Source organism: Oryzias latipes, chromosome 23, assembly GCF_002234675.1.
Source record: "Oryzias latipes chromosome 23, ASM223467v1".
Lineage (NCBI taxonomy): Eukaryota > Metazoa > Chordata > Actinopteri > Beloniformes > Adrianichthyidae > Oryzias > Oryzias latipes.
Window position 1 is genome coordinate 22,106,164 of NC_019881.2, and position 18,733 is coordinate 22,124,896.

The 18,733-nt window shown below is 45.3% G+C and overlaps 1 protein-coding gene and 1 long non-coding RNA gene across 7 annotated transcripts; both read right to left on the reverse strand.

Annotated features, from left to right (window-relative positions):
* Window positions 1-915: 915 nt before the first annotated feature.
* gata3 (GATA binding protein 3) lies at window positions 916-9,501 on the reverse strand. Of its 6 annotated transcripts, none has more exons than XM_023952072.1 (6): window positions 9,188-9,501; window positions 6,236-6,586; window positions 5,459-5,986; window positions 4,049-4,194; window positions 3,011-3,136; window positions 916-1,984 (listed from the first exon to the last, which is right to left on the reverse strand). In XM_023952072.1, the coding sequence occupies exons 2-6, from the start codon at window positions 6,465-6,467 to the stop codon at window positions 1,694-1,696; spliced, it is 1,323 nt and encodes a 440-aa protein (XP_023807840.1). In that variant the 5' UTR covers window positions 6,468-6,586; window positions 9,188-9,501; the 3' UTR covers window positions 916-1,693.
* Window positions 9,502-13,253: 3,752 nt separating this feature from the next.
* Window positions 13,254-18,733, reverse strand: LOC111946970. The gene is made up of 3 exons (XR_002872838.1): window positions 17,205-18,733; window positions 14,650-14,747; window positions 13,254-14,100 (listed from the first exon to the last, which is right to left on the reverse strand). It is a non-coding gene; the product is annotated as an uncharacterized LOC111946970 (long non-coding RNA).

The window sequence follows — 18,733 nt, forward strand, 5'->3', positions numbered from 1 at the left end:
GGTTCTGGGATTTTACACTTTTCTGCAGCTGAAGTCCAAACAATCATTTAGAGACGGGAAAAAAAAACATCTGTAAACCTTATGCTATCCTGGGCACTTTCACGTTGGGAGTTGGGTCATCTAGACCCACTATACAGTGCTCTGAACCTTTTTTCTTCAATGATTTGTGATCTTCACTGGTGTCCATAGATTACATGAAATCTTTCCACCTTTATCCACCTTTGTCATGGTAGGGAGAACAGGTCAATGTAAGGGGGGGGGGGTCATCTAAGATAGAACAAGGGTTAAGGTCATTTGCAGAAATGAAAAGGAACATAACAGTGTGGATGATGCAAAACAAAAGCTAGGATTAGTTGATCTACATTCCCGTCTTGTGATTCTTTATCTTTTATCAATGCCCTGAATCTTCTAAACTGTTTTTGTTGTTATTTTCTTAGTGATTAGTTTATGTCAGTTCACTGCAGATATTTGTCTCGGATGCAAACTGATGAACCCCCCCCACCCCCCCACCCCCAGCTTCATTTCACAGCCGCACTAGTCTGACTTGCCATCGAGGAGCATCACTGAAGTTTGGGGAAGCTGCGTCCACTCTGCAGGTTCTGCTTCTTTTTTTTCTTCCCCCTGCTGCTGAGCTCTCGAGGCGTTTTTTTTTTTTTTAAACTTTTCAGTCTGATCCTCCAACCTTTGTTTGTGGCGGTGGTGGGGGGGGGGGGGTAAACAGGACGAAGCAAACGCCGTCTTGATTTGCTCCTCCGTCGTTTATTTTGTGTCTTCCTGTTTGTGCTGGACTGACCGTCAGAGCTGGTCCTGCGAGCGGCGAGGCGGAGTTGGAAGCATCAAAGCTTGTGGTTGTAGAGGGCGTGTACGTGGGCGGGGTGCAAAAGAGACAGAAAAGACGGCCGCCGACCACAACGCTAGCATGTCAACAGAGATTAAACTAGTTTATTATTTTCAAAGAGGAAAAAAGAAGCAGTCATATTTTACACTAGTGATTATTATTAAATTTTTACAACTATTCAGTCTGCATAACATAAAGAAATAATTCAACATCTTTGCTTCTTTTGTATTTTTGGTACTCTGATTTTTATACATACAAATAACAAATACAGGAACTTTTTTCTCACAATGCATATAATCTGAGGGCAGGATGAAAGTCTTTGTGTGTGTGTGTGTGTGTGTGTGTGTGTGTGTGCACGTACGTGCATGTGAGCTTCAACACATCTGCCCGAGACTTATAGCACATCCAGAAAAATCAAATAAAATAATTTTGCAAAAAAAAGAAGAAGGAGAGAGACGGCTCTCTGCAAACTTAATGCAACACAATTCACGCAGGCGAATCCGAGGCCCACCCTTTCCAGAAAAGTCCCATCCTGCTGCGACTCGTACCCTTCTGGTCGTTAGCTGCCCACGGCCAAGTCTCCTTTTTTTTCTTAATTAAAAAGTCTTCATTTCATGTATTTCATACAATTTGTACAAATATATTCAGTTCCACCCCCCGCTCTCTTTAATACCCCAGTTTTGGGATAAATGGGGGCCCATGGGGGGGGGGGGGGGGTCCTGTTACACAGGTGAAGGGTGAGGTGGGTTCGAGGAGGATTTTGTACACAGATGGAGCTCCTTGTAGAAAAACTAAAATACAGCGGAGGGAAAAGGAGCCTTCAGATGGAGGTGTTTAAGCTGGGAGGGGGGGGGCTTAACCCATGGCTGTGACCATACTGGAGGGGTGGTGGGGGGCAAAGGGGAGGCTGGAGGAGGGGTGCATGGGTGTGGGGGTGGTCAGCATGTGGCCGGAGTGCGAGAAGGGCGGGAAGGAGGACATGTGGCGGGACAGGGCGGCCGGGCTGAAGGAGCTGCTCTTGTCCATCAGGCTTTTGGAGAAGTCGTCCATGCTGTCCTGGGACTTTTTGCTCTTCTTGGACTTGCTGGACATCTTCCTGTTCCGGGTCTGGATGCCCTCCTTCTTCATGGTCAGAGGTCGGTTAATCTGCTCTCAAAAGGGGACAGAAAAGATTTCACGTTAGCCGGTTTTCCCCCTTTCCCCGAGTGGCTGGTGGAAAAGCTTTTAAGAGTTCAGCGTTTAGACAGATCCAAAGATACACAACGGAGACCCGCGAGGAGATGCCTGGCTGTTTATACATGGGAGTCTGAGCTGGACTGTGTCAGAGCCAGGAGGGAGAGAAAGGAGGCTTGAGCCTGGATTACGAGTGAAGGATTCTTCCCCGGCGAAATGGGAGCAGGGATTTCTTCCCTCGGCTTTCTCTGCCCGCTTTTTGCTGACTACGCTCCACGCCGCGGAGCTCTGAAGCCAGCCGGGCCTGCTGTCTTTGATGCCGGCCTCCCCCCACGACATCAAACAAAAAGCCTCGCCAAAATGCTAGAGTCAATGACCGCCGCAGAGGGGGGGGGGGGGGGGGGGGGGGGCGTGGACTCACATCCTCCTTCGCTGAAACCTCAAAGGTGTCAAAGCTCAGCAAGGTGGTGAAAAAAAACGAAAAAAGGAGACAAAAATCTGGATTTCATCAAAATGAGATTGTGTGACGATTAAACTGAGACTGAAATCGGATCAAAATAAATAATCATTAAACTGCAGCGTTTAGAAATAAATGTGGGGGCGTTTGTGACCCATTAAGCATTAATTGTATTATTATTATTATTATTATTGTGCTACAATTACATTTTTTGCCTGAAATCCAGTTTGCTGAAAGGTTCTACTGGAGAAAAAGCAGAAATAAAAACAGGGCCTAGAAATTAGTGGAATTAAAATTAATACCCCCCCCTCCACACACACACACACATTCGTAGATCTTATTTAATATTCATATCCAGAGCAGCCATAGTTCACTAAGGTTTTGCACATTTTAAATTCCCTCCTGCTGCCAATGAATCACATTAATTCTGTTATCTGTCTGCTCCGGAAAGTCAGATGAGGAGTCTGGATGGGATTCGGAGAAATGAAAAAAATAATAATAAAAGGGCGGGGGTGGGTGGGAGGGGGGGGGCTTTGACTTACATTGTGCAGTTTGAAGTAGAGGCCGCAGGCGTTGCACACCGGGTCCCCGTTGGCGTTTCTCCGCCACAGCGTCGTCGTTGTCGTCTGGCAGTTGGCGCAGGACGTCCCCGCCCGCCTGGCTGCAGACTGCAGAAAAGAGGCCAAAAGACAAACAAACACGTCAATACAAAACGGAAGGAAACGTCACCTGAAGAAATGAGCCAATCAGGATGGAAGACATCATCTTTTAAAGGAGGAAACAGGGAGAAGAAGGTCGTGATAAAAGATTTCTTTTCTTTTTTTGCAAACAAATCCAGATGTTTTTTTAACAAAGAGACTAAACAACACAAATATGACAGAAGACACAAAACGGATTCTTCATCTTTAAATCTGTAAATCTGAAAATACATCGCGTGAAGAGAGCGCGCGGGACCACCTTATCTCGCCAAAGGATTCCCAATTGCGCGCGCGTGGCGGCCTAACAACCCTGAAATAAAGCTGAGCTGTCAATCATCCGCTGAAGATTTCCTCCAGAAACACAAATATTCACAAACATGCAGAGATGGCGCAGGCGCACTAAGATCTTGCTCTTTCCTGGGGAGTCGAGGCTTCAAGTTTTTTTTTTAATTGAAAAAAGGGGGGAAGTGGGGGCTTCTTTAGATTTTAAAGGAAGGGGGGGGGGCCCTACTGCTCCTGTAAATTAAGGTTGCATGAATACCTGCACAGAAATGCAACCAACAAAAAAATGCTGCTATTAGAGAGGATGGTGTTTTTGTGCGCGTGAGGCTGCAGCTGCGCGTTAAGCTGCAGCTGCAGAAAAACACCCATGCGCGCGACAATTTCCACAAATCATAAATATATTTAAAAAAAAATAAAAAGGCAAAAGAGAAACGGTGCAGTTTTGCTAAGGTAGTATCTGAAAGCAGAGACCTGCACTTGTCGAGTCAATTTCCTGCAGCTAATACTTCTTCCTGGAGAGGGGGGGAAGAACAGACACAGAGAGAGACGGAAACGTCATCAGCTGGAGGGAAATGTCAGGTGGTTGGGGGGGGGACATACCAGCCGCCGCTTGGGCTTGATGAGAGGGCGATTCTGCCCGTTCATCTTGTGATACAGGCCGCAGGCGTTACACAGATAGTGACCCGTACCGTCCCGCCTCCACAGCGGCGTCGACGTGGCCCCGCAGTTGACGCACTCCCGGCCTTCTGCATGCGGGAACACAGGGACAGACACGATCAAAAACCCACGCATCAACAACAACACATTAAAAAAATGCAGAAAAATAAACATATATCAGAATAAATGTGAGAAGGTCCATAAAAACAATTTATTTATTTCTTTATTTTTTATCTCAGCAACCGATTATTTTTTCATAATTAAAAAAACAACAACAGATTTGTTGTTAAAGCGCACGCCGTTTTTCCTGTGTTAGCATGTTACTGCTTTTCGGGGGAGGGGGTGGGGGGTGAAAGTGAAACAACAGTCACGCTCGTGCACGCCCATGACGAAACCCAGGTCCACGCAGCGCGCCTGTGTGATCACATAAGCGTTTTCACGCACTTCCCTCTTTATTTTTCACGCTGCAGTTTTTTCTCAAAAAAAAAGAAGAAAAAAAGAGCAAAAAGACAGGAAGAAGAAAAAGAAGAAGAAACAGGCCGGCACTTGCATGCAGCGCTCTGGTTTTGGCACAGAAGAGGAGAGTTTTGAAACCCAACCAACCAGGAACTGATCCAGTTTTTAGTGCTTTTTATTCCGCAATATTTAAATTACAAAACATAAATTTACTTTTTTAAAGTACATTTTACTTTTAAAATTATAAAATACCTTCAAAATGTTGCAATGAAGAGTTTTTTTTTAGTTAAAACGTCTCTTTCGTTGTTCACAAAAGAGTCCCGCAAACACCCGCCTGTCTCCCCGCGCGCTGCGCCGCCGCGACGCTCGCGCTTCGTTCGTCCGGTTGCTCCGCCGCTGGGTAAACAATGCAACTGTGGCGCGCGATGGCCTGACAGTAATGGGATTACTTAAACACATAAACGGAGGGCAGACTTCCTTTCTGCGTGCCTGAGCGCGCGCAGGAAAATTCAGGAGGGACGGAAAAACATTTGGTTTCTAAATTAATTTCTATTTTTGGATTTCCCCTAATTTAAATTTAAAAAATAGGATAAAATGTAAAGATATTAACAAGAAAATGAACTAAAACCTATAAAATAAATTAAATTAAATATTTGCTATGATCAGAAAACGTTTTGAATATTTTTGAATTTATTGGAATTGTTGTTCTGTGAGTTGCTGACGCTGCGCCTGTTCAAAATTGTTCACCAGCAGTTGTTCGTTTGTGGGAGAATTTTTCTGTTTGGGCCTTTTTTTGTTTTATCTTTAATTTATTTTTATAGACTGAACAAGTGTCGAGGCTGTAAATCTGGGGAATCATGTTAGATCAAAAGGGAATGTAATAAAGCGCACGCCTACCTGAACAGGACCTTGTTTTTGGTCTTGTTTTGGAACCATAACTAGAAGATGACCCACCTATCAGGCCACTCGGTGGGAAGAGGCCTGGCCCGTATTCATAGGGTGGGTATGGGGCGATGGGGTGGTGGGCAGAGGCTGACCCTGCTCCGATTGACGCCACGCTCCGGCTGTGTGCGGATTCGAGTTTCATACTGTCGGCCAGGGTCACCTGGTACTTTATGCACTCTTTGTCCTCCTGGCGCCCGGAGCTGCTGGAGCCCGGGGTGGAGATGCCTGGATCCGGGGACACGTCTTTGGGAGGGGTCGGGGGAAACGTGAAGAGGTGCGGGCTGGAGTGGCCCGTGGACAGGGAGGTGGAGGAAGCCGGGGGGTAGACGGACAGGCTGGCCGGGGATCCGTGGTGCAGCGGGTTCTTGGGGAAGGGACTCAGGTTCCAGGGTGAGCTGCTGTGGTGGGGGCCGATTCCTTTGCTCCCCTCGAGCCAGGGCAGGGAGCTGGGCAGCAGGGAGGGACGGCACACCTGGCTACCTGCGGCGGAGGAGATGTCAAATGCAGATCACAATCACTGAACCGGCGAGAGGCCCCCAAACGGCGCATTTTACGCACCAGCTCAAGGTTTATTTTACCAAAAAACAAAACAAAAAAAAAAACACGTTTGAAAATCCTTTGGAGATCAGGAAGTCATGGCACAGCGTCAGGTATACCCATACCCAAATTACGCACAGTTGCTTTGTTATGAAATGTGAAAAATGGAAAGAACCAAAAGAGCTGACTTACTGTGCGGAGGTGGAGGATACCTCTGGACGGCCCGGACTGAGTTTCCATAATAAGGAGAAACGTGGTTCCCCTGTCCATCGATATTAAAGATTACATCCACATCTTCAGGCAGCTGGTACTGCGGGTCCATGTATGAGTGGCCGAGGCCCGGGTGATGGGAGCCGGGATGCTGCTCGTTCAGCACCGCCGGATGGTGGCTCATCCACCGCGGCTGATCCGCGCTCACTTCCATCGCCTTCTCTGCGTCTTCTGCCTCTTCAGCAAATGTTCATGTGCGCCGCAGCAGCCGCGCGCAGCTACGAGACCAGAAAAATCCCTTTGCGATAAATCCACAGCCGGGTTTCGAAAAACCTGGAGACAGAGGGCACAGTTTCAGAGCTCGTGCGGGTCTCTGGGCTCAGTTCGCGTGCAGCACCGCGCGTCGCTTCGCTTCACTTCGGCTTTTTACGAACATCTACACGTGAGGCGAAGGTGTCACAGAAATCCGTCCAAAAATAAAGTAAGGAAAAGGTCCGGTCCCAGCAGAACTCCAGATCTTGCTCGCCTCTCACAAACAGATGACTGTCTCGGCCCGGTTCAGCCCGTGTGCAGCGCGCAGCTTCAGCAACTTAAACTCTCTGATCAAATCTGAGTTGGTGCGCAGTTGAAGCCCTCTCCATTAACTCCTCTTTCTGCCCCCCCTCTGTCACTCTCTCTCTCCTGTGTGCCCTGTAGCTCTCTCACTCTTTTTTTTTTTTTTTACAGTGAAGGCATTCTTTCAGGATGGCGCCAGGCGGCTCAATGCTCGCAGACAGCTGCGGCGCGACGCAACTTAAGGAGGGTCCGTCAGTGTCATCAGCTAGGGGAGGGGCCTGCCTTAATTGAGTGAAGCTTGTTGAGGGAGGGGGTACCGGAGAGATGCAGAAGTGCTGACTTTAAACGTTTCGTTTGTAAAATAATTTTTTGTTTAAACATATTTTTTAAAATTATCATCCAAACTTTGTTAAAATCATTTTTCTTTGACGCACATAAAAGAGGGCGGAAGGCTGCAGAAGGAGCCTGTTGCTCAGAGGCCCTCTGGCAGCTCTGCGGCTCTTAAATTTGGGGCAGTGCGTCCTCTCGCGGTAACAGGCAGATTACTCATTTTTAAAATGCGCGCGACCAAGTCTCCAAACTCTCCAAAAAAAGAAAGAAAGCGTACTTTTCTGACTGTGCGCCTTTTGCTGTTTTAGTCAAACTAATAGTTTGTGGTTAAAATGATCTCTTTTTTTGGCGTGTGAGTGGCACTGGATGTGACGTCACGTCCTTGTGCCCAAAGCCAGGAAATGAAAGCCTCTTGTCGCGGGAGCGCGCACGCTGTGGCACCCACGTCAGGTGAAGGAGAGTGGATCAGAGTGAGATTGAACCAGCCCGCGGCCCCATTTGACGCCTCCATCTTCAATTATTCCCACACGCGCGCGCAGAAATGCTTTTTATTAGTTGTTTTGTGGCACGTGGGGGTTGCAAATTAATTTTGTTTACTAATAAACAAAAAATTATAGGATTACAGTAAAATTAGAAATATTTTTATCCTATTAAATCAATTTGTGCTTCATTTTGGTTTATTGAAGGCCTCCAAAATTTCATTTGACGTGGACTCTGTGCTCGGTCCAGTTTGATTCAAACAAAAAATATATGTATATATTTTTTTTTGAAGCTTTGTAAGTCGGAACCGGATAGAAGATTCTTCTGCTGCCAAAATCTGATTTAGTGGTCTGTCCGCGTGCGCGTGTGCTTGCTTTAAATAAAAGTTTCCTTCCGTCAGCTGATGAATACAAGGTTAGGGGAGATAAAAATCTAAAGAGAAAAAAACCAACATCACTCAAAGAGGATTAAAAAAATTACAGTAAAAGCACAAGTTAAAAACGATCTAATTTTGCGTTTTTACGCAGAACAATTTTCGCTTCTGGATCAACATTTTTGCGCATATTTTTTAGATTTGAAATTTAGGAAAATGTTTCAAATTTAGAGAAAAAGAGGCGGAATTTTTTAGATAGCTGTAAAGCGACTTAAAAGACACAAAAAGTGAATTATTTTACGGGTTGGGGAGTCTTTCATGCATTTCGAAACCGCCGTGGCACCGCAGGTAATCTATTTGTTCCATCATCCTGAGTCATCTGTGTCCTGCAGATCTTTTCAAGAAAAAGGCTGCAGTTCTGTCAGCATGAGAACCGAGCCGACTTCTCAGAACAAAACTGGGGGTGAAAGTCTGCGCGGGTTCCTAGAATGATTTCAAACAAACAGAATAAATTATTTTCTGTTTTCTTTCAGGGAACGAAACAAAAAAAAGCTACGTAAATGTGTCATTTTTCCCACAAAGTAATTTGTTACATTGTTTAAGTCAGCAGACACATTTTCAGGGTTCATTTGTGTCGTTCAAATTTTGCGTTTAAGTTCAAAGCTGCAGAAAAAAAAGCATATTTATTATTGTGAAAATGTGGGCTCGTGCCCTTCTCCCGCGCGCACTCACATATTAATTTGCCTCTTGATTCTCTTCTCTGCGCCACATGAAGACATCGACGCGGACATGATGGAGGGAGCCGTGGTGGCTCCTCTTTCCGCCCCCCTCCTCCTCCTCCTCCTCCTCCCCGCGCGCAAAGGTAATCAGATCGATTTCACGGCTTCACGAGATTCTGTCGGAACCCGCGCGACGTAATGGCTCGTTAAAGTCTCTCATTTTTGCGTTTTTTTAGAAGGGGGGAGGGGGTAATTGTTGAAATAATGAAGGACATAGACGAGAGTTGTATTATTATTTTTTTAAGAGTGGGTGGGGGGACGGCAACAATGGCGGCGGCTTTAACACAGAAATCCGATCAGGAGGTAAAACGTTATTATTAATAATCTGGATCGATACTATCGGCAGCGAACATCAGACATGCAGAGCCGCCGCGCGGAGGATGCGCGCGGGACTTTCACAGGCAAACGTTTACTGACCTGGTGTGGACGCTGTACGGCGCGAGGCTCTTCCGTTTCCTTCCCCTGCAGATGTGGAGAAAGTGGGACATGGAGGTGGGGGGCCGGGGGCCTTTAGGGGAGAGGAGAGCTGCTGCTGCTGCTGCTGCTGCAGGAGGAGGAGGAGAAGGTGCGCGCGCCCGCGGGCCCGGAGTCACATCATCATCTTCGAAAAGTCACCGCCAGGAGAAGCGCGAGCACGCACAGGCTACCGGGGCACGGGTGCACGCGCGCACGGGCCAAACCATAGGCGGCCTGATAGACTCGCGGCTCTTCCAGCTCCGCGTACAGAGCGCGCGGCAGCAGCAGCCACTCCTCTTTGTTTTTATTTATTATTTACATTTGAACTCCCCTCCCACCCCCACCCCCCCAGTTTCACAAATTCTGCGCAAATCGCATCTGACGCAAAATTGAACACAGAGGAGGCTCAAAAACTGATCACTAGCAACCCTGCGCGCCTGCGTGCGCATACGTGCGTGTGTGTGGTGGGAGGGATCAATTTAGGTAGTAAATAAAATATAATTACGCAGATTTTTTTTAGGTTGCGGGTGGGGGGGTTTGAATCCCTCCCTGATTTAATAATCTGCTGTTATTGATAAACGCGGATGGATTTGACGCATCAAAACCAGATTATTTAGATTCTCAAATGTCTTTTTATTTTGGTGAAATTGATTCTGAAATCATCCATTTAAAACCTGTCGCTCCCGCGCGCGCGGCGTGGTCCTCTGCCTCCACAGGAGCGGAGCGTGCGCAGAGGCCAACCCCCCCCGTCAAAGGAGCGCCTCCAAATTCTGATTTTTGTCCTTTTTTTTTTTTTTTTGCAGTAAAACATCATTTCTGAGACAAACCGCGGCCAGAAAGGAGGCGTTATCTATTTATTTCTTTCACTGCCCCCTCCTCTCTAAAATATAAATATATATATGTGCACGTGTGTTTTATTTTAAAATATTAGGTGGGGAGAATGCTGAACGAGTCCGCTCTTATCTGCTCCCTTCAGGATCACAGAAGCTGATTAAGAAAGAAGTCAGAGCCAACGCCGGATTCATAATGATTCGGAATAATGAATCCTTATCTCCCCTCTGCAGATTATCAGCCTTTCAGCGCGCCATGTTTTGTTACACGGGATAATTTATTGCATCTAATACATCACAATGAATCTGATGGGGGGGGGGGGGGCTCAAATGCTCCCTTTCTAAAATGGTAAAACATGTTTAAAAAGGTGCAGGAGGAGGGATGGAGGGAGGGGGGTGGATCAGATAAATAAAAATAAAAATCTACTTTAATTAGTTTGTTAGTACAAAACCATCAGGAAGTAGCCCCCACCACCACCACCTCTATATACGTGGTCCAGGGGGTTTTCTTTAATGATTGGATTGTAAAGTGTGGTTTTTTTTGGGGGGGGGCAATAATATTGATCATAATGAAATTGATGGATTAGTCCTGTAGTTTTATTTGTAAGGACGAAAAGGAAGGGGGTGGGTGGGGTGGGGGGTGATCAGGATAAACGAGCAATTTATTTGCAGCTGTAATTAGCTGATCACCATCTCCCTACTGCCCCCCCCCACCCCCTCCCCGCATCTTTTTCTTTTTCATTATTTTTTGTCTTCCTCCTCTTCCTCCCTCAATCCTTCATTTTCCAACGTCCTGGCAGCGCCAACAGATGTTTATCTGGATTTTTATACCCGGGGAGGCCGCCATGTCAAACAAACCGGGGATGGACACCCCCCCCCGCCCCCCCCGCCCCCTGTACTCTCATGAATTTATTCTGAAACCTCAGAAAGTCTTCGAAAATTTTAGTGAAACTAAAACTATTATCAAACGTAAAGAATCACTTTTGATCATGCATCCTGCCCCCGCTCCCCCCAGCGGCCCCCTCCAACATCACGCGCGCACACATTTCTGCAGGTAGCAGTGCTGGGGGGCCGCGTGCATTTTTATTTTATTGTTATTTTATTAATGATACACTTGTGTTTATTCTGTTTGATTCTGTTTGTGCTCTATGATTACACCCCCCCCACCAATAGTAAGCAAATACACGGTCACACACGAGCGTGCGCGTACATCGACATGCGCGACCACAATAGACCAAAAAGTCATTAATTGGAGAGTTTTACATCCATGTTTTCCTGCGTGAGACTTTGTGGCGCTACAAGGCCGATCGGGGGTGTCAGTTACCCCGCTATCGGGTCCCCCCCCTCCCCTTCTTCAAATGGCAATGGGGCAAATATCGAATTGCATTAACACCCCCCCCCCTCTCTGCCAGCCTGGCACCAGCACTGCGTTACTGTAACGTGATTACCCGGTTCCTGGGGCACGTGCTCCTCTTTAACTGTGAACCTGTGCGCGTTTTAACCACAACAATGAACAAAGCCTGAGAATATGAGTTTTATGGAAAAATAAGATTTAAAATAAAAAAAGCTGCAGTTCACTGAGGGTTCAAATTTACATCTGAATGAGACTGTTTTCTCATCAGGAACCGAGTTTGTTTGGGTTCAAAGATTAAATTACATTTTCAAATCCCAGATTTCAATAATTCCATTTGTTTTTAGTGATTTTAGCTTTAAGCTTCTGATCATTTCTGCAGATTTGCTCCAAAAACTGTGAAAATGAACTGACATTTATTATATATTTATATATATATATGTTATTTCAAACTAAATCCAAAAACGTTGGAATATTTTGCATCTAAAAACCAAATCGGTGCAGAATTTGTTGTCAGTCTGACCGGAAACTGTTTACAGATTCGTCTGTCCGCGCACGTGCAGGAATCTAGATTTTCTTTGTTTCACGGAGAGAATAAACAGAGAAAAGGAGCGAAAGCGCTTCAGTCTGAGGGGATAAACGCAGAATGAGGAGCAGAAAATCTGCAGCAGAGGCCACTCATTTTAATGGGGGAGGGGGGGGGGTTACCTTAAGCCACACTTCCAGTTTTGTCTCAGTGTGGAAACAGAGCGGCCCCCGCGCGCGCTTTGTCATTAATCTTCCGCGTGCTAATTAAAGGAACCATCAACTGTTTGGCTCAGGAGCATCACGACCACATCAGGAGTCAGAACCGAGCCTGGATGGAGGGGGGGGGGGGGGGTACAGAGAAGAGGGGGTTCATTTATTATCCCTTTTGATCAACGATGCTCCAAAGCAAAAAAAAAAACAAAAGACGCACGCGGAAGAATTATTTGCCCTTCATGGGGGTAGAGGGAAAGAGAGAGGCGGGGGGGGTCTGACTGACAGTCCGTCCGCGCGGGATCATGTTTAATCCTTGCCTCTCTCGCGCCTGTTCAGAACTCATTTCTTCTCCGCTGGAGGAGGCTGCTGAGGGGTGGGGGGGGGGGGGGGGGCACTCCGATGGTTGCTATGGCAACGGCGATAGCGCTAAACCTTTTCCATTTACTGCGAATGAAGCGAGTGCTGGGGGGGGCAGTAGGGATGGGAGGGGGGGGGGAGCAAAGGTCGTCACAAAGTCACGCAGCTTAAAGGCCGCGAGGCTGAAGTAGTCCGTTACAGTTACCGTTACTCAGTATCACCCCCCTCCGCCCCCCCATTTGACCAAAACATCAAACTTGAGAGAAAATTTTGTTTTTCAGCAAAGAAACTGAGTTTGGAAAAGAAAATGAAATTACTAAAATCTGACTTTTTCACGGATTACAGGTGTGAATCCCAAAATAATCTCAGATCATTTAAAGATTAAAACCAACATTTTGAGCTTCAATGCCAAAAGTGACACCAAAAAAATAATAATTGATAGATTAAATTAAGAACTTTGACCTCATTCCCAATCAAAGCTTATTTATCTCTTTAGACCTTTTTTAATCTCAGGACTGTCAGATTATGTTGATTTAAAATTCTGTTAATCTTCCACTTCAATCAAGATAGCACTTCTCCTTCACAAGGAACTTTCAGATTAAATTTGAACTCTCTTTTCTTACTGAATATAGATTTTAATTCCAGAATAAAGACATTTATAATCTGACCTTCAAACTAAAATAAATTACAATCAGAATCAGGTTTTAAATATATTTTATAAATGTCACTGACATTCATAAAAGACAAAAAACAACATCTGCTCCAACATCAAATTCATGAAAAATCAGAAGATTTTAGACAAAAACCTGCAAAAAAAGGTTTGGAATTTAGATAATTAAAGTCATAAAAGTAAATTTGTACTTTTTAAATCACTATTTTTTCAAGAAATTCAATAAACAGGTTTTATAATCTCATCTAGAAAGACTTCAGTGAGTCTTTCTGCAAACCAAATCCATGTTGATAAAAGCAGCTGCTGAGGCTCTGATTTAAAACTCATCCATTTGGAGAAAGTGTTTACACCCCGGGCTCATTTACTGTTGTGAAGAGACAGAAAATTCTGGAGAATCTTTAGAGAAAATAAAAAGGGATATAATATTAAAGGTAGACGTTTGCATCTTGTAAAGGTTTAGATATTTGCAGCCATTTAAAGATGCGTCTTCTTCATCTCCTCCGGGGATGAGGAAGACTCGTCTACTTCCTGATAGCCATGCTGTCAGCCAGCCTTCACTTTTTAAATCAACAGTGTGCTTCACCTGCATGCACAATACTGCCCCCCCTCCCCCCCCCCGGCGTCAGCGTGCCGTCGATGCACTGCTTGTTAGCTTTAATTAAGTCGCCTTCAGCCAAGTGATGATGCAGATGCAGGCGGGTTTTCAGACGAGCAGCTCTGCAGGTGAACTGCAGGCAGGCCGGAGCGCCTGGCTGCCTCCCTCCATCACCTGGCCTCATTAATTCCACACATCTTTTTACCCCACGCCTGCCACGTCTGTCAGAAGCAGGCCCACTCTCCCTCCGCCGGTCCTGGCATCGGCGGCCGCAGTCTCATTTCCACAACTTCCTTCCCAGGCGGAGCGCGTCTGCAGGCGGCGTTCGGTCTGTGTTTGCACGATAAAAGGGAAAAGTTAGGTGAGGGACGACAATCTGGCGGGGGGGGGGGGGGGGGGGGGGGGTCTGATCAGGAGGAATAATGATAATAGGACTAATAAGGTATCTCTCTGCAGCACATTGTTGTAGAGTTCGCATGGTGCCTATGAGGGCTGTTTAAATTAAGTCACATCCAGGAGCCCTGCTTCCTTTTTTTCTATTATATTGAATATGCAAACATTTTTGAGCAATGTAATTGCAGATCATGCTGTAGGCCCATCTTTGGAAAAAAAAAAAACAGTATTTAAAAACTTCCCTTCGTGTTCCTACCAGCTACTGAAAAGCTGATGTTTTAAAAAGAATTGATAGGAGATCCACAGGCAGAGCAGATAGACGTGCTCTCAGGCGGGAAAAGTTCTGTCTCCGTCGACACATCTGATGAAAGGTCGGGACTTTGTTTCAAGAATTAGCCGCATAAGCAATATGTTTTATGGAGATTTCAGGAGGAAGAAGGCTCTGCTTGAGCAGCTGAAAGAAAGTTACCGACATTAAATACTCACAATAAGTGAGAGATGTTGTGAAAATCTCAGTGGACGTCGTCCACAGCGTTGGTGTCCCAGATTTCAAACCGTCTGGATGTGGCATCAGTGTCAACATTCTGTGGGTTGAAAAAGCTGATTTAGCCAGTAAGTCGTTCCAATTTCATCATTCAAACAAACATGAACACTAGCTTAACGGATGAGCAGCGCCGCCTGGCCACGGCGCGCCTTCAGGTTGGTAGCAGGCGGTCGGATGCTGCAGGTGAACATGGCGAGTCTCAAAGTGTCATCTGGCGAGGCCTCGGTCACGTTCCGGTGGAGAGGCATCCGCAGAATCTTCAAGATTAGCTGCCGCCACCCCATGTTTTTTGAAAACTCGTTGGCGTGGTCATGAATGTTGACGGCGGCTGTCAGGCGTGGATGACACCATCATGAAATCGGTGGCAGCCGCCCAGCAGTTGCTCTGATTGGATGGCGTGTAAATGTCTCTGGAAGGCGGACGTCCACATAACGTCCACATAACGTCCATATAACGTCCATTAGCCCAGGGGTATAACCGGGGGTATAAGTGGGCCATTCTGGACCACTGGTCATTCGCAACTCAGATTTTGAGCTCACATTCAGTCTTGTCAATTTTTAAATCTACTCATTTTGAGACAACACGCCTCCCAAGAAACCCAGCGCTCCAGAACAAAGGTCCGAGCGGTCCAACCACAATCAGACGGTGGCAGTGGGGGGGCTGGGGGGGTGGGGGGGTGGCTGTAGGGTGGCAGTCTGAATTCAACCAATCACCAGACGATTTTGGGGACCTTGGAGACCCCCCTATTAGTTAGTTATCTTCCTGCCAACCAACCACCCGTCACCGGACTGCCCCTCAAATGGGCCCGGGCGGCCACTGACTGATGTCTAGAAACTGTCTGGTCACTATAAGCTTTTTCTTTAAGACACAGCTTTGACCGTGCGGTATGTACAAATGTGACATTCGCCTCCCGATTACAAACACTACCGCGCGGCCACCTGCCTAATGTGCCAAAAAACTAGCATCCATTTCGCTCTGCGGTGGCATTTTGGTATACGGGACTGTAGTCTCAGTGGCGTACACTTATATCACGCTTTACTATCTTCTTAGAAGGCGCAAAATGTTTTACAGTCACATTCCTGTTCACCTATAAACACACCCATTCAAACACTGCTGCTGAACACTGGGGCCAAAGCCACCAGAGGCAAGGTGGGGTTTAGTGTCTTGCCCAAGGACACTTCGACACATGGGTAGAAAAATGCCATCCATCCATCCAACCATCCAGTTTCAGAACCCGCTGAATCCCTTTCTTGGTCATGGGGTTGCTGGAGCTACACCAGCTACACCTGTACAGGTCACCAGTCTATTGCAGGGCCCCGCACTAGCAAACTTTCACACTTTCACAATTTAGAACCATTAATCAACAATAAATAAACATGTACTTATTTATTTTAAATGACAAAAATTAGAAATTTACATTTAAATACAGTAGAATTCCCAGCTAGCCTCTTCACTAGGCTAACCTGTTGTTTCCCACTGATCTGTAAATGGCGCCCTTGGTACTTTATTTTTTTTAAATTTTTTTTACAGAAACTAAAATCTCAAAGAAAACTTTACATCACTGGAGACATTTTTATCTGCAACACAGGATTTTTTTCTTTATAGAAAGATTAAACTTGGATAACATGAGACTCACAAAAACCTTCTCATGTGATTTTCAAGAGTCACCAGCAGATCCAAAAGTTCTAAGATCTGCAGGTTACAATTTTAAATAATTTGGACCGATTTTTTGAAATAAATACTCTTTGACAAATATTTTTATTTTAAAGACCCACTCCGAATTATTCTAAAAACGTTCCTAGTTAAATTTAAAATTGATTTCGCAGTTTTTAGCCAAAATCCAAAAACCTGTGTAGTTTTCTGGGACACATTTTCTGCAGAGCGGCAGGACTTCATTAGAAATTCCCCTCTAAGTTGGGGACGGGACCCCTCTCCGTTTACACGCTCTCCTGCTACCTTACAGCCCCTCACACCCCCAACTTAACATTAGCGGGGCAACAAAAATGGCAGTAATGTCGGATCTATCCAGCCGTCCAGTTCTGATCCAGATTCCAGTTCAGACGAGGAGAACAGAGACGGTCATGGATCTGTTTGTCTGCAGGTGGATGATCAGAAAGGGGCGGAGCATGGAGACTGTACCCCGCCCGGCGAATTTTGTGCGTCATACATACGATCTTTTCAAAAAAAATTAGTCTGAACGGCTGAATAAACACTCAAAAAATGTAATTTTAATTTTATTTTCGCTATATATGTCCATCATTAGAAAAAATTGTTCAAAACACCAAAAGTACAATTTTTCTTCTGTGTGGGTCTGTAGTCTTATCAGAAATGAACACCATAAGCATTTGGCCACAGTTTGTGAGCCTTTTAAAATAATAAAGGGATAATTTTTTGGGATTTTCCAATATCTTATTAGAGTTTTATAGCAAATAAAAGTTCATGTTCACTGCAGGAAATCAGCTTCCATGAGAAGTTTTTGCTGTTAACAGACACTGACCTTCAAGTTTTCCTGTTGTGTCGGGTTGAGCTGGATTCTGCGTCGCACAGGAACCGGCGCCTCTTTCATGCTTCAGCTTTGACTCTTGCTCTGGCACAAACTTCTAGGTATTGTGACTAAAAACCAGGTTAATCCTAAACATCAAATTTCAGTTACCAGCATGAACCAGTCATCTCCAGAGTGGCTGAGTAAAAGCTGCGCCGGGGACTAAAGTACAGGAAGATTGCAGCAGCAGTTCGTGGGTGACTGAAAGTGTTGCTTCACAAAAATGTTCTCAAGCAAAACAACTGCTGTTTTTGTGTTTGTTTGTTTTGTAAATCCAGCAAAGAACGGTCAGTCTTTTCACTTTTTTTTTTTTTTTGCTGAAAGGAAATCAGCAACTGCAAACCCAGAAACAGTTGGTGTGCAGCAAACCACGAGGCGCCTTTTTCTATTCACAATTTCACTGTTTCACGACAGAAACTGAAAACATGCAAATGAGAGCGTCTTCATTTGGACCGGGGAGCAGGAAGACGGTGAGAGCAGCTCACAGATTTAAAGGGCTGACACAAAGTGGAATGGAAATACAACCTGGCATCAGAAATGGGTAGTTCTGTCACAAACGGTGTCAATTTACCAAAACTGTTTCCCGTTACACAACTGACAAAAGTTACACAAGAAAACCACACAGTTAAGCTGAGCTGTCAAAACCAGAACAATAACAAGTGAAAAAGCAATAATGAGGGTTTGGTTAATGTTTAGAGGTTAATATCTTTATATTAAATATCTAAACACTACATTTACAGTATAGACAATAATGACAATAATGATTTTTTTTTATTGTAAATTAGACTTTAGGAAATTAAAGTAAAGGCCCACTTCAGCTATATTTTTTCCCCAGTGGTCTTTTACCCAAGATTATGCCATTTTTAGTCAAACTGATGGTGTATTTTCTGCAGCGCAGCAGGAGCTCATCAGAAATTTGCCTCCGAGTTGTGGGCGGGACTTTTGCCACTGAAATTGGCTCCACTAATTTCCCATCAGTCCTTTGTTTACACTCTGTCACGCTAGCTTACAACACCTCACAAGCCTCAGCTAACATTAGCCTAGCATAAAAAAACAGAGAAAAATATCGGGGATGTCCAGCTGTACAGTTTTGAGCCAAGTGTCAGCTTGGGCGAAGAAAATGAGGACGTTCATGGATTTATTTGTCAACAAGTTGATGGGATTTTTGTCTCTGTTTGGCGCTTAAAACTCTACAAAATGTTGTGCGCTCAAAACTGATTTTGCACTTGAAACTCAAAAATCGTTGCAAGCAAAACAATTTTACTCTTGAAACCTAAAATATGTGCAATCAAATTAACTTTCACTCAAGAGAACTTCTCTTCTTATGTGGCAACATTACAATTGTGCCACTAAATCCCCCCAATCAGCTCATAGACGGGATCAGGAAGGATTTCTGACCAATCAGCATCACCTTCGTGTCCATGTCTGTGATTGGCTGACTTTTGTGGCACTTTTGTCACATGGTGCACTTTGTTTCGAGCACA

Excerpts from the sequence above, each read along its gene's own strand:
- gata3 (XM_023952072.1), bottom strand. The coding sequence starts at position 6,467 with ATGGAAGTGAGCGCGGATCAGCCGCGGTGGATGAGCCACCATCCGGCG. Across the intron at positions 3,137-4,048 it reads TCAAGCCCAAGCGGCGGCTG|TCTGCAGCCAGGCGGGCGGG; the intron begins GTATGTCCCCCC and ends TCTTTTCTGCAG. Across the intron at positions 1,985-3,010 it reads TCTACTTCAAACTGCACAAT|ATTAACCGACCTCTGACCAT; the intron begins GTAAGTCAAAGC and ends TTTTGAGAGCAG.